At 37.3% G+C, this 16,463-nt stretch overlaps 1 protein-coding gene across 3 annotated transcripts in view; it reads left to right on the plus strand.

Moving 5' to 3' along the window:
• Window positions 1-16,463, plus strand: part of LOC136878809 (cell division cycle and apoptosis regulator protein 1) — a 351,110-nt gene that overhangs the window by 310,109 nt on the left and 24,538 nt on the right. For all 3 annotated transcript variants that reach the window (XM_067152300.2, XM_067152302.2, XM_067152301.2), the window contains 3 exons: window positions 2,830-3,063; window positions 8,019-8,187; window positions 10,940-11,041. In XM_067152300.2, the coding sequence (XP_067008401.2) occupies window positions 2,830-3,063; window positions 8,019-8,187; window positions 10,940-11,041 (505 nt within the window). The remainder of the gene's footprint in view (window positions 1-2,829; window positions 3,064-8,018; window positions 8,188-10,939; window positions 11,042-16,463) is intronic.

Genomic DNA, 16,463 nt, shown 5'->3' on the forward strand with positions numbered 1-16,463 from the left:
GGTGTTTAGCTAGACGTCATTTAAAGTTTCAATATTAGTTTGAAAATGGAAATAGAAGTATCTTCTATGCAACTCTTCGCTTGTGCACATACCAAAAATTAGCACGGCGATTAACCGAGGGAGAAAAACCACACACAATCTACTTTGTAGTGTCATGTGTATTTGGTTGGGAGTAAATATAACTGAATCCCTCCCGGTTGATGTATGTAACAGCCCTCTGACGATTGGGACAAGTTAATCTGATATGTATGCAGTCCAAGTTTCCAGGGAAATTATCCCAAATATAATAAAAAATATCAATTGCCAAGAATTGTAGTCAAGTTGACAATTGGTTGTCCCTTCTGTCATTTGTTTCATGATACATAACCTCTGATTGTGATTCACTCCTAAAATTTGAGGTTAAACAGTGTTCTCGACAGTGTTTAAACATGGCTGGTTAAACATTGGTTTTAGGCCGTGTCTAAGTGATAAATAACATCTATGCAATGTGGCAGCCATACTTAGACATTGTTTAACTGTAAACATCATCTAAATACAGTTTCTGCTATCGGCCCAATATCTTCTATCCATTTACACTGAAAAGAAGGCTTTTCAATGAACTGCATTTTCCACTAGTTGATTATAGTTCTTATTGTATTTGTGCCTGTGGATGTTGTAGTGGATAGACTAACTGCATGTGATGTGGAGCATGATGTGGAAAAAAGCCACCTGGCACATAAGAATTCAGGCAATAATAATATTGTATACTCCTTTACATTCATGGATGACCGGGCGAGTTGGCCGTGCGCGTAGAGGCGCGCGGCTGTGAGCTTGCATCCGGGAGATAGTAGGTTCGAATCCCACTATCGGCAGCCCTGAAGATGGTTTTCCGTGGTTTCCCATTTTCACACCAGGCAAATGCTGGGGCTGTACCTTAATGAAGGCCACGGCCGTGTCCTTCCAACTCCTAGGCCTTTCCCATCCCATCGTTGCCATAAGACCTATCTGTGTCGGTGTGACATAAAGCCCATAGAAGAAAAAAAAAAAATAAAAAAAAATTCATGGATGTTAGTGTCTTTGTTTTGTAAGTTATTTTCAAAATTTACACACCATTATTTACCTGTTTTGCAAGATCTATTATCGGTGCTTCCCAGATGCATATCTCACATAATATTTTCAATTTTCTTCGAAAATTCAGCATTAGTCATTCATTACTGTACGTGGCTTGTAGAACATTGTGACGAATCAGATTTTCAGTTGTCATATTCACATTTGAAATATGCTTAACTTCAATGCAGTAGAAGTTTAACCCATTGCCATGCAAATATTTTCCTTGAAAAATGTACCTTGGAATGCGATTATTTTTTCTACAATTTAAGTTATGGATGCTAAAATGGTTACAAAAGCATACTGCCTCAAACTAACAACAGTTTGGGTTATAGTTTAACTTACTACAATTAACTAGTCTTTTAAGGTATGGTACACCTTGAAATATCCATCCACGTGGAGGGCAACTTTGCATTTGTTGCACTCGAAGCAAGATTGCTTCCGAATTCCACGCTCAAAACAGACTTTAAATCTCCATGACGGGGCTGATTTACTTGCTGTAGGAGCAGTCCTTTCAGGAAAATGACCCCAGTGCCTTCCCTGTAGTCTCATTGGTGTGCTACCTTGAGATGGGCATCCTCTAGTGGCATAATCAGGAAGGGTGACATCTTCCAGAATTTTGTTTGCAATTGGTTTCCTTGCAAATTCCCTCCCAAAAAGTGTCAGTAAGGAACTGACTTACAATGTCATATTCTGTAGCATTATCACCCAGACGCCTGTTGACTATAGTATTCATCTTCCCAACAACTGCACGCGCATTGCCTTTCAGAACATTACTGGCCAAACTCCAGTTCCAGTTGCTCGATGTAGTGAGGTTATGTACAAAGTTTTCTTTATCCTCACTATCACTTTCACGAGCGGTGTCACAGTTCTCAGAATTCTTTCCTCTTCCTCCTCGCGATGTTTACACGACATCTTGCTCCGTAGCATTAATTTCACGAACAAGATGACCAATTTTAGTAGCAAAAATAATAAACATTGACAAAATGGCCTTCGGATAATAACATTGGCATGTAAACACGCTAGCACTATCTAGGAACGAAATTCTAAACATCACAATCGAAAGAAATCGATAGCCAGATAGACGTATTTCTGACTTGAGTACATGGCAACGGTTGTATCCATCATAGCATGTTAATGGAAGCGGAACTCTTGACGGCTGTACCCGTCATTGTAGCGGAATGGGTTAAGGGAGTGGAGATTGTTGTCATTGGGGTACATGTGTCTGTTACGGTCTTGCATTTTTCTTTTTGCAAGACTTGAAAGCAATCAAATGTCCTTCCGACGGGTTGCTAACCTGAAGGAAGATATTCATTTATAGGAAGGGAAAATAGTGATTGGAGTAATTTACCAATGGAGATGTTCGATAAATCTGACGATGAGATGGCAGCCTTGGTCTAGGAATACAAGAATAACGGACGAGAGGATTCATCGTGCTGACCACACGACACTACATAATCTGCAAGCCTTTGGGCTGAGCACTGGTCGCTTGGTAGGCCATGGCTTTTTGGGGCTGTTGTGCCATAGGGTTTGGTTTTTGTTAATGCTCATTATTGATAAAGTCTCTGGCATTGATTACTGACACTGTTACACTATTCATTATAATGATTAATAGTTCTATAATAACGAATTTGTATTTTCTCCATTTTGTCTATAGATATGTATTATAAAATATATACAATATTTGTTTTTTTAAATTGTTGTGATTATCTGATATGCACTTGTATTTAATTTTCTCTCTAGGAAGATGAAGACTCAAAAGACAGTAAAAAGGATAAGGATAAAGACGACAAGGACAAAAAGAGGAACAAAGATAAGGATAAGAAGAAAAAGAAGGAGAAAGTTAAGCTTTACACAGAAGACCCAAACCTTCTGCTATCATTTATCTACTTTGATCAGTCCCACTGTGGTTACATCTTTGATAAAGACATTGAAGAGTTGCTATATACTCTGGGACTCAATCTTTCACGGGCTCAGGTTTGTTGCTCCTGTATTTGTTTAAAGACTTTGTGGTATCCAGTATTCATTTATATATTGTCACTAACTTCCTGTTGAGCTAGTTGAAAGTTATGCTTTATTATTTATACCATTTTGATATTATTCTAATGCACCATTTATTCTCTCCCTCAATTTCAAAGTCTGGCCCATAAAAGAATTCCTGTAAAACAAAATTCTACCCCATCATCATATTCTACATTAAGGCTCCCGAAGATCGTTTTCTATGGTTTCCCTTTTTCACACCAGACAAATGAACCTCATGTCGCTGAAAACCCTTCACAGAGATGCCAACTATTTCGATTCAATCGTAATAATTACGAATTACCCATCATAATCACGCCTTTACGAATCACACACCACAAATTATGATTTTTTGTTGATTTTTAAATCTAAGTGTATGAAGTGTTCAAAAGGATACACAAGGCGACTTGAATTCTCAGAATATTATTTTCGGATTTCTCAGTAATAATTTATACCCCTTTCTTGTCCCTTGTTTAAGAATATTTCGAGTTTTCACACGCCGAACGCAGTGTGTGCTTCCAGTACCGGAAATATAGGCATCTGTGAAGTGGTATATCTTGCGGAGTTGTTGTCTTTGTTCGTCACATGATAAGATTGCCATGCAAGTATGCGAATTCTTTTGTCTTTGTTTTGGCGGTAAAGTGGTGACAGACTCAGTTTAATTGTGAATACTGTGTGCGTGACTGTTGAAGAAGTATTTATTGCGATTTTGGTTGCCAAATTTACATTAGAATATATGCTAATTGTGTGTTACGAAATGCGAAAGGTTTGAAATAACGAAGCGATTTCTTGTGCAGGAAAATACGTGTGATTACGTTACCGTGACTAGTGACGCTAGTAATAAATATAGTTGAAAAATTTAGGGAGGTATACTCGGAAGAATGGCCCTGTTTAATGCGTTCCTCAAAATCTCTTTCACACGTGTTTTGTAGTGTGTGTAGCCGCGGTGTTTCGGATGCGCATGATGAAGAATAACAAGACTGAATTTCGTGCTAATATGAACTCCGAACTGTTAAGTGCTCTGTTAGTGCAGAGGATGCACATGATATGAAAAGAAAAAATATGTCACCAGTGTACGTTTACCAAACAGCAACTACAAGCTTTAAATGATATGTATGATCACGAAGAAAAACATTCTGCGACCACCCCCGCCCCCCCCCCGGTGCCCTAACGGCTGCATTACGAATTACCTTTCTTGAAAGTTGGCATCTCTGCCTTCATTGTGTTAGTGCGACATTAAACCACTAGCAAAAAGCAATTAAGGCTCCTTAAAATTGATACCAGTTTCAAATTTAATAATAAAGACATTTGATTTATAAGCTATAGTTCCTTGTCATTAACAGGCAAACAGCTGCTTTGTTGTGAACATACTGAGAAGTATATTTAATGGGTTAGAGTTCATCTTCTTTAATGTCATTATTTTACTTGTTGGTTAATTATATTAACATTTAACACTAGAACGGCCGAACATTCCTCATACCTATAAAGGCCGCAGGCGGTCATTTTGACCGCTGCCGCTTACTGACATATATCTAGCATCCAGGATCTGGGAAACATGAGAATGTTCAATAGTTTATTTTAAAACAACAGTTAACCAGTAGGATGTATTGTACACAGATCAGTCCATTGTTAAATATTTATAATTGTTCATATTCTCTCACTTCTAACAGGTAAAAATGAAATATTTCGGCGGACTTGCTATTGTATACCTTTGTGAAAAATTATGATAAAAATAACGGTTTCTATTTGTTTACAAACCTATTTAGGCACTTGACAAGCAATTTATGCAATTTATTACCTTACACGAACATTTTCCACAGACTACTTTGTTGCACGAAGAACATGTGTCAGAGGTTTTGTTCTGTTTACAATTGGAGTTCACTTGACATTGTCGTCGCTTACGACTGGCACATTGAACCTGAATCTGAGGCTCAGGCTGAAGTGTAGGGAGTTCAATCAACCGGGATCTTGTGTTCACAAAATGAGTTCTTGTACTTCAAGAATATAATCATGTCGAGAGATTCTCTGTCCCGTAACTACCTTGTAGACTATCCATGAATTTATTGCTGCTAGATCAAATACGTTGTAAAATACACCTTCGACATCCAGCTCTATCGTAGGTGCGAAGTCTACTGTGTGCGTATTTTCATCAGCCGAATCATCATCACTATCCGACATATTATCACACTGTTGAAGTATAAAATCCTAATCGTCACTCATTGTGTCTATATCTGATAATGTATCCTCGTCCCCTGATTCGTCTTCTCCTAGCTTTTCAAGTTCTGCTAATAATTGAACAGGAGTAAGTTTTTGCCGCCGAGCCATTATTACGCACTATACGACACAAGGGACAGGCACTAACTCGTCCACTCGCAACCACTGCTAGAGGCATACTATTTAGTTACATCATACGCCCCTATAGCGCCACTTGTAAATATATCATAGGAAGCAAGCTGTGAGCAGAATAGAGCTCTCCGTATCAAGGAAGTGAAGCGGTCAATTTGACCGCTTATGGCCTTCCTAGGTATAAGGGACATTATCGCTGTTCCCATATCATCTACAGATGTAATTTTTGGCGTGAATGTACATAACCCTAAAATATTAAAAGTCACAAAAGAACAACCTCGTGCGTAAAAAATTACGAGCATGGAAATACCTTGAAATTCGCTAACGGTCAAAATGACCGCTCTGGCCGTTCTAGTGTTAAACGTATGCTGTTGTGAAGAATTTCTAGTTTCCATAATGCCTTCCTGCATTTCCTTTTGGGTAGAACTACATTCTGGAGTTTCTTCCAAACCTGTTTCATTGTTTCTAAGAAATTGTCAAACTGAGATATTTTTTTAATGCTGTTTGTTCAGGGCGTCGACCTATAGAGATATTTTGCCCCTACTTGCACTATGTGATATGAACCTCCGTGTAATTGGAATGGAGGAAGTCTAGAGCATTGAATGTGAGGAAAGGAATGTTAAGGATGACACAAACATGGATATTAATCATTTACAATTACAAACCCCTGACCCAGCCGGGAATCGAACCCGGTTCCGCCGGGTGCAATTGAGGCCACCAGTTTGAGTTCCAGGGCACATGATGGATCTCCTGTCACACACAAAACTTTTTGCTCCAAGAATACAGCCGGTGATTTGTGTTTATGTCGTTTCTTTCAGGGATTTTTAAGGATTTGAGTGTGGTTTAATGTGTAAATATTGTGTCTATTTTTAAATATGATTTTGTGAGTTTCTTTTGTTGTTGTTGTTGTTGTTTTGTGCGAAGAGGGTTCCGTCCCTGCTGTTGCATTGCTATAGGTCTTCGTATTCGAGGAGATGGGGGTTCACTCCCAAACCTGACATCTGCTAATGGGATTGTTGTGTCATCATTATACGGGTAGTGTGATAAAATTTCCTTCTCGTCACAGTTTGTTTGAAATTTGATAGGCTAAGATTTTAATTGTTGACCACTCTAAAGCAAATTCCAGTTTATTTAAAGTGTTGTGTTTTTCAAACAGAAATGGAAAATCATGCGGAATACCTTCACATTTGCAAAATATCTAATAGTATATTAAACGATGTGTCTTTCAAATTAGTGTTCATGGCTTGGGAGTCGTGTACTTAACGTCAAGTAATAGCTATAGGTGTTGATCAAATCAAAAACCAACGCAAGGACATTCATGATTAATACTTACTCAGAATGTGATCCATTTTCTTTAAGATTTACAAGGGGAGATAGAACACCAAGACTTTATTTCATCGAAATGATTTGTCATGTTTAAATATAGGCTACTTCTATTATTGAGGGTTATTTATGCATTTGAGTATGTTTTATTTTAACAAGTTTAAAGTTTTTATGCTTATCATTTGCCAAGAAAATGCATCCTATTTTCCTCCGTTCACTTAGGCCTGTAAGTTAATGTAAAAGTTAGATGTTAGTTATTTAGGTGTAGCCACGGACGTCTATGGCCCTGAAAGGCCGGGATTCATATCTTGAAGCAGAGGAGGTGTGATGGATCCTTGCACTGTCGTAAGAGCATTTGTTAGCTCATCAATTTGGGTTATATTTGGGAATCCAGATGAGATGACATTTGTCTCTAGGCAGACAAGGTCCCTTGACTATCGATCTCTGTGGTGTTTGGTCCCATGTGACCATGACCCATTCGGGGTAATTTCGCCATCACATGGTCTTATGGGCTATGGGGGTTGAGGTCCCATTATTAATGTAGAATAATACCTTGCTGTATGTGGTAACAACATAACAGTTATAATAGTTATTACCTTCATTTGCATGCATGCTTTGAACTTCCTGTATGTCAGGCTGAGTAGCTTCTGAGCTCAAGTTGGCGTGTTCGATCCCAGTTTTTTTCTGGTGGTATTCGAAGGTGCTCTAATTTGCCAGCCTCTGCTCGCACATGAAAGAACTCCTGCATGACAAATTTCTGGCACCTTGTAAATATTACTGGCATGTAAAACCAGTAACATTACTGAACTTTCTCATGACCTTATGTCCGACTACATGGCTAAATTGTTAGCCTGCTGATGTTTAGTCAAAGGGGTCCTGGGTTCGATTATGGGCAGAGTCAGGAATTTTAACCATCATTGGTTAATTCCGCTCACACGGGAGCTGGGTGTATGTGTCGTCTTCATCGTTATTTCGTCCTCATCACAACACGCAGGTCGACTACGGTCGTCAAATAAAAGACCTGCACCTGGCAAACCAAACATGTCTTCGGACACTCCTGGCACTAAAAGCCATATGCCATTTCCTTTCATTTCATGACCTTATTAACAGTAGTATTTATTAACAGTGGCATTTATAATGATTAATATCTGGAATGTGTTCAGATTATTATCATGATTATTATTTTTAAGAAAGTATTGAAGTCTGTTATCTTTGTATGATACATTCATTGGTGTTCATTGCAGGTGAGAAAACTTGTCCAGAAAGTTGTTACTCGAGACTCTTTGCACTACAGAAAATTAACTGATAAAGAAGTTAAATCAGATGATGTGAAAGAGACAGAAAAGGAGAAAGCAAAAGAAAGTGAAAAGGAAGGAGGTAGCTCATCAGAGAGTGATGAAAGCTTAGCATACGGTAAATACATCCTATACATTTATTTTTACTAATCTCTTCATACAATTTTATATGTCCACTAGCTGCTGTACCTGCTGTTATCATTTAGTTTAGTACAATTGCAGCTGTACTATCATCTAGACAGAGATGAGGAGTAGCAGTTCTGTAGAAACATAGCCCACTGCAACCAACAACAGTCAATCATTGTAATGTCAATTCTTGTTAGATTTTAGAGACTCTTGAACGCGTGCTTTAATACGTAAAAGTGTAATATCTCATATTCGCTGTTCTGTATTGATTCCATTGTCATACATTAACCTCAAGAGGAAATGATTCCAGTTCCACCTTGCTTGTAAATATTAGTGGGATGTAAAACCAATAACATTATTGAAATTTCTCATGACCTTATGTCCAGCTCCATGGCTAAATGGTTAGCGTGCTGGCCTTTGGTCACAAGGATCCCGAGTTCAATTCCCGGCAGGGTCGGAAATTATAATCATTATTACAAAAAAATTAAAAATTGTAATTTTTAAATATTAATAATAATAAAGTAAGTTTGATATTGTACAAGGTGGAACCAGAATCATTTCCTTTTGAGGTTATTGCACAATATTCTGGAGAACCATTAGAGTTACAAAGAAAATGGATATGACCATTTTTGTTCAAACTGAATTTTAAGTATACATACTTGGGTTTATTTTATGATATGACTAACCTATCTTTTGTCCATTATTTTGATTTTTCCTCCCTTTTCTTTCCTTCCTTCCTTCCTTCCTTCCTTCCTTCCTTCCTTCCTTCCTTCCTTTCCCTTAAAAACCTTCTTATCTGTGTTATCATCTGGCATTCCTTCCACAGGACCCTATAATTGCAGTCTGTTACTAATTTCTGAAACAGAACAATTTTCTAATATCTCCATTACTTCTCACTGCCTGTATTATTCATCCTAAGAATTTTCTTTTCTCCATCTCCTTAACCTGCCTACTGCCATTTCTTGATGGATGCAGTACTTTTACACCTGCCTCTTCAAACAGGCTAGAGTAAAATACAGCTTCCACCCAAGTCTGTCTCATCGATGGCTATGAGCTGCTGGAGTATAGTTAGTGCTGAGTAACGACAACAAATATATCCTTATCAGTTCCTCATTCATTTATGTTATTGCCTGGGTCTCTGAAACATATATTACTACAGGTTTCATCACATTATGATACACTTTTCACTTAAGGTTTCTGGTGTGACTTCTTGCCATGAATACTTTGCTTACAACAATTGACCCAGTTTACTGCTAATGTTGTGCAACTGGTAAAAAGTCATATTTTCTTTCTGTTGTTGATACTGGTACTAATGCGAAAACCAATGAGTATTGTCTGACCTTGACAAAAAATGGCCACTGAAAAACCAAAAACTAAGTTTGCCTGTAAGGTCAAGGGTTTTGTTCATAAAAGCAAAGATGAAAATAATGAATAAAATCAAGAAGATTTGTTTATATCTTATGGCTGTGTGTCACACTCCTTAAACTTGATTGAAGCTATGTGTGTTTGTATCTTTTGTGTTATTACCTTAGCAAGTAGCCCGCCTAGTGGCCATTATCGTTAAGGCATCAAGTTTCTATGGTCTGACACCGAATAGTCAATTCAAGTCTCATTGGTGAAAAAAAAAAAAAAAGGACTAAAATGTTGGCTGGCAGGGTAAGAGAAGTATACAATTCCTAATCACTAGATTGCATGGCAAAAGCCTGGTTTCAGTTTCAAACCTATTCACAGTATTCATATAGCATTAGGACATATGACATTGTTGATGGTGATTCATCCATCGGATGGCGATGTTAAGCCTTGAGCAGACCTCTCGGTTGATAAAGATGTTGATTCCCATAGCGAACCTGAAAAAGTATACATACTTGGGTTTATTTTATGATATGACTAACCTACCTTTTGTCCATTATTTTGATTTTTCCTCCCTTTTCTTTCCTTCCTTCCTTCCTTCCTTCCTTCCTTCCTTTCTTTCCCTTAAAAACCTCTCGGTGTTATTTGACAAGACTAGGCTAGGAGCCGACACTGGCTTTCACCCTCTTCATATGGGGGAAGCAAGATAGATCTAATTGGTCACTGTGCATAGTCATGCAGTGACCTCCTCCTTGTGAAAAATGAAAATCCAACCTAGGCAAGTCCTCTTTTTCTTTTACCAGTTAGTTCTTTCTTTCACAATGTAGACTTCATGTAATATCATAACAGATCGATGACAGTCCATAATTATTAGACATAAATGCACCTTATCCTGTTGTGGACTTAGAAACATTGAAAGGAACACAATAGGATAAACACAGTGATAGCACAGTGTGGAAAGAGGGAGAAACAGAAAGAAATCACAAAAAGGACACACTCCACATCTTCTGATAGATGGACTTGCTCCCTGTCATTCTCAGTTCTTCTCCAGTTATTTTTTCTTTTTCTCATCCTCTGACAAGCTTGTTTTTGCTTCCCAGCTTCATCAGAAGGGTGGACATCAACACTCGCTGAGGAGCGATCTTGACAAGGAGTAGGGAGTATTGGATAAGAAGAAAGCTGGGTCGGCACAGGAAAAGGAATATGACAAAAGAGATAAAGATGAATACAGGTGGTAAAAGACTAGGAACACAGAACAAACACAAAGGAGAAAAAGAGCCAAATAGGATGGAAGGGAACAATGTTAAAAATCATTAAGAGATGTTCTGCTCTTTTTTTTTTTAAAGACTTTGAAATTGAATACAATTTGAATATGGCTGTTTATGTAATTTCAGGTAACAAACGACTCTTGCCTGTATTTTCTGCTGGATTACCACCATCCAAGCGAGCCAGAAAGGACACTGGTACAGAAAATGAAACTGTATCTATACCAGAAGGTGAGTTCTCTTCCTAAATATATAGAATACCTCAAGTACTTATTCTTCACATGGGTTATGAAAAGGAATGAAAGTGAGTTCTACTATTATTACTGTACACTTCAGGCTTCAGATAATTATACATATTGCCTATGCAATTGCATATTTGGAGATAGTTTTATCTTTATCTATCTATCTATATAAAAATGAATGTTTGTATGTATGTAAATGGCACATCTCCTCCTAAACCACTGGTGTTGAATACATAGTTTTCGGGTTCGCTGAGATGCGTAGTGACACTCCGGATATATTTTCAAGTCCAAGTTCAACTACCTTCGTGATGGGGGGGCGAGGGGGGAGTGATATATAAAAATAATCGAAAATAGTGTTGAATCCATTTATTTCGGGGTTGCTGAGATGAATAGTAACACTCCGGATTTTTAATAAACCCCAACTTCAGCCCCCTTTGGAGTGGGGGCCAAGGGGGGAGAGTGATATATAAAAATAATCGAAAATAGTGTCGACTCCATAGATTTTGGGGTCACTGAGATGAATAGTGACACTCCGGAATTTTTTTTTAAGTCCAACTTCACCCCCTTTGGGGTGAGGGGTGAGGCATTAGTGATATATAAATATAATTGAAAATGGTGTCCAGTCCTTACTTTTCAGGGTTGCTGAGATGAATAGTAACACTCCAGATATTTTTAAAGTACAAGTTTGGCCCGCTTAGGGGTAGGAGGCGTACAAATATTACCTATTTTTTGGAAAATATAATGTGGGGGCAAGATGCTCCTAGATCCGCTAGGGAAGGGGTTGAAATATAATCTATATTAATAAATTGAAAGTATAAAAATTAAAATAGACATGAATTAATGAGGTACTTCCAGGCATCTTAGCAACTTAAAACTTGGTACTAGAGAAGCTGATGACTTCAGGATCCCTTATAAAATCTGAACATTTTTAGAATACCCTGAGAGGGCCTCGCTGGGAGTCTCAAATTTGGGGCTCGACTAAAGAATGCAGTTGGATATATTTATCCAATGATTACCTATGTTTCATGGGCTTAAAAGTTCCTGAAAGTCCTCATTTTTAACCCCCTTCCCCCAAATCAAGGTGGTGGCACAATCTGCCAGACGAGCTAGAAAATTGAAATTTGGCAAAATTGTAGCTTTTAGCCTGTAACCGACAAACAAATTACCAGGTGTTTAAATTTTTATTTTTACCCCCCCCCTCCAAAAAAAAAATATTGAAATATGGAGGCAATTTTAATGACGGTTCAGACCTTCCTTTCGAGGTATTTGGTGGCTAAACAGTAAATTGTATCACAAAATGGATGGCACACTCTCAGTTCAATTTGGAGTGATCTACAACTTTGGTCCTATGACATTTTGTCGTATCTCTACTCCTTATACGTTAAATTTGGCTGCATTTCTGGATTAACTTATACATATATTTTGCACTTTTTACACGTGTAATTGGTAGTTTGATCACTTACCCGAAAGATAGGATCATCAAATTCTACGCAAACCTTGGCACACCCAGTAGCTATATGTGAGCCAAATTCTAAGTTTGTAGCTGTCACATATGTATCCGGAAAATAATGCCCTGTGATAAAACCTTACCCAAATGTCACTCTATTCAACATTTCTAACCTAATCTTACCCATAAATAGATGAGATCTGAGAACATATCATAGGACCAGCCATTTAGACCGTTATATGTGGCGTCTTATCGTATAATCCATTTGTCAATATGATGTACCGTTTAGAGCAGTTAATCGTTAAATGAAACTAAAGATGCACATATTTTTGTATGTTGATCTATATTTATTCATTGAAGACGATTTGTAGCGATCTAGAAAGGCTGTGTCAATAATGAGTCTCAGCAGGAGGGCATCTGCTATTATAATCAGTACTCCCCACATTGACTTTGTACCATTGTAATAAATAATTTCTTTCTTGGTTTGACTGGCAGAAGGCTAGGGAGCATGAATTTTTTTTTTTTTTTTTTTTTCAAAATTCCTTTACCCGATTGCGTTTGGCAGTAGGCAAGGGTGCCCGCCATTATAAACAAATTTACCCATCCAAAATTGACTGACATTAGCCATAGTGGCCTGCTATGATAATGGAGACTCACCAACTCAGTGTGACTGGCTGTAAGCTGACTGGCATTAGGAAAAGGGGCCTGTCATTATATTGATAACAGCACAACTCAATTTTGACTGGCAGTAGAGAAGGTGCCTGCCATTATAATAGAAGTTCCTCAATTGTTATCTGTCTGGAAGTGGGAAATGGGGTCTGACATTGCAACAAAAACTCCCCAAATCGATTGTGACCGCGCAGTAGGTAGTGGGGCTCACCATTATAATGAAAATTTCCAACTCAATTGCAAATGTTAGTAGGCAAGTGGACCTGCCGTTATCGTCACAACTCCGCAACTCGCACTTTACTTTGGAAAAAACGTATGTGGACCTCCCTATGCTGTTTCTCGGATAACGCAAAGAGACATGAAATTTAAAAAAATCTTATTCGCTGCATGTACAGTAATTTACTTCGATATCCGTATACAATATAGAATAAAACTAAGAAACAGTGTTAGGTTTAGGACCACCCTATCAATCAATACACATCACTTTACAAGTGAACTATTTAATTAAAAAACATATTAAATATATTTAGGGACATGTTTTGTCTCTATTTGAGACTACATCAGCCATAAAATTACATGGTAGATTACAAATCTCAAAATTCAGAAATTGAAAAAAATGGAAGAACCCAATGCCTTTTTAAGGACATTTTGGAGAAACACAAAAGATATAAATATAAATACATTATTTACACAAATTGACCTCACTTCTTGGAAAAACTTTTGTTGTCTTCAGTGTTAAAAAATGAAATATAATTTGAAATATGACAAGCCTGCCATAACGTCTCGTACGGAATCAAGTGTCCATTATTGCTGTCCGTATTTAAAACGGAAGTTCCCTTTGAACTGTTGAAAAAACATTGGAGAACAAATATACACATTTTTAATGAGGTAGTTTAACTCTTCTTGCAGACTATCTTTCTGCAAAGTTAAATATGAATGACCGTACTTGAAAAACGTTGCAAGCATTGTTGGAATCTGGTAGTTTCAGTGTGTTGACTGGGGAGACCGAAATTCTGGCCTCGGTAAAGGATTGGTAACTAAATCCATATCAGAACATTTAAAAGCATTAACTTGTAGAATTTTCTTTCAAATTGAGCTATTCTGGTAGAAGAAATCTGAAGCCTTATGAGACCACCTGTCGTATGGCAAAGACCAGCGCTGCATGACCACCATATTTGTGGCTTAAATCTTGAGAATATTCCTTTTTGAAAAAGACGAGGTCTGGAAAACCCTCGCATTTATAAGAAAAGAGATTCTGTCACATATGTATGACGTAAAAGCTTACCATAAATGAAACTCCTTGTAGCTGGTTTAGGCTGAGCCTCGCTCTGACTTGCTTCTCGCCATGCTACTGCACGTATTGTAGTTGTGTTTTCTTTCGCCCAGCGGAACTTGGCTAGTGGCGGAAGTGGGGGAACAGTGCTATTGGTGGGGGAAGGGAAAGTAGCTTGGCCTGTAGTAGGAGCGGGAGGGCGGTAAGTTTGAATTAGAGGAGGTGACTTCAAGTTATTAATTTTCCATTATGATAGAAGCGATGGTATTTGTTCACATAACGGATTTTTGTTCTCTTGTACGTCATTTAAATTTTTGTTTGCGTTAATACTCTGGTCCAAATGTATATAAATATTTCCCTAATTGCTCATCAGGTTCCCTTTGCTTACTTTTTTTTAAATGCTCACGTCTTTATTTATGTCGTCCGACTCGTTGGCTGAATGGACAGCGTACTGGCCTTCAGTTCAGAGGGTCACGGGTTCGATTCCTGGCCGGGTCAGGGATTTTAATTGGTTAATTCCATTGGCTTGGGGGCTGGGTGTGTGTGACGTATTCAGCATTAAAAATCATCCTAGGTTGGGCCCTCATCTTCACAGACATGCAGGTCGCCTAATAGGCCGTCTAAGAGTTAAAAGAAACGCACCAGGCCTCTTCCAAGGCCATACGCTATTATTATTATTATTATTGTTATTATTATTATTATTATTATTATTATTATTATTATTATTATTATTATTATTATTATTATTATTATTATTATTATTATTTATGTCAGTATATTGGTGACCAGTATCCCCCATATGAACACTCATTACAGAATACTTCTTGTGTCTGTTGGCATTGACTTGTTCGAGATATCTGGTTTGAAAACTCCTACCTGTTTGCCCAACGTACGTGACAAAACATTGATCGCACTTAAGTTTATAGATTCCTGAATCTAACAAATCCTCTTTATTGCGATTAACACTATTATGGTTATAAAATATATGATCATTATTGTTTTTAGTCGAAAATGAGACTTGACAGTTGTGTTTCTTAAATAATTTTGTGATTTGAAAAATCCCTGGGTTAGTAAAAGTGAAATTCGCGTATTTTGAACTCTTGGAATTCTCTGGTGTTAATCTTGTGTTGTTCTTTCTTTTTACTTTACTTATAATTTTATTGATGGTATTAACACTGAACCCATTCATAATAGCTATCTTCTGTATGTATCATAATTCTTTTTCTCTTTCTGTATAAGATAAAGGTAAATTGAAGGCTCAATAAACCATTCTGAAATATGCAGCGCCCTTTTATGACTCCCAGGATGTAAAGAATCATTTTTAATGGTCACAGGAGTAAACGTATCCTTTCTGTATACTTTATAAGAGAACTTGCCAGGTTCCCTCTTAATAGTTTCATCCAAGAAATTCAAAGCATTGTCCTTCTCATTTTCAAGTGTGAATTTTATTCTTTCATCTAAAGAATTTAAAAACTGTAAGATATTGTTACTGTTGTTATAACGCTTATCTATTATTACAAAAGTATCTTCCACAAATAGTTGTCCAAAAATCCAAACCAGGAATATGTCCTATTATTTTGCGGTGCTCTAGATGGTCTAAATAAATATTGGTTAATATACCCAAGGCAGGAGCTCTTAATGTTAAACCCTCTTGACTATAAATAATGTTGAACATGAAATAGTTGTTTTAAGTGACGAACTCTAGAATTTTCATGAATTGATCAATCTCTAATTTTCCTAGATGACCTTGACTGGTTAAATTTGTTCGAATAATATATATGGTTTTATTGGCCGGGATATTTGCATACATATTAGTTATGTCAAATGAACATAAGTAATGATGGGGCTGAAGTTTGAAACTTTCTAAACTTTTACAAAAAGCTACCAAATTTCTTATTATTGACTTATTGTGGAACTTATAGTTGTTAGAAAGAAACCTGTGTATAAATTTTGAGATTTTATATGTTGGGTTGTTTTTGCCGTTAATGATAGGTCTAACAGGTACTCCCACTTTATCGATTT

This window comes from Anabrus simplex, chromosome 8 (genome assembly GCF_040414725.1).
Source record: "Anabrus simplex isolate iqAnaSimp1 chromosome 8, ASM4041472v1, whole genome shotgun sequence".
Classification (NCBI taxonomy): domain Eukaryota; kingdom Metazoa; phylum Arthropoda; class Insecta; order Orthoptera; family Tettigoniidae; genus Anabrus; species Anabrus simplex.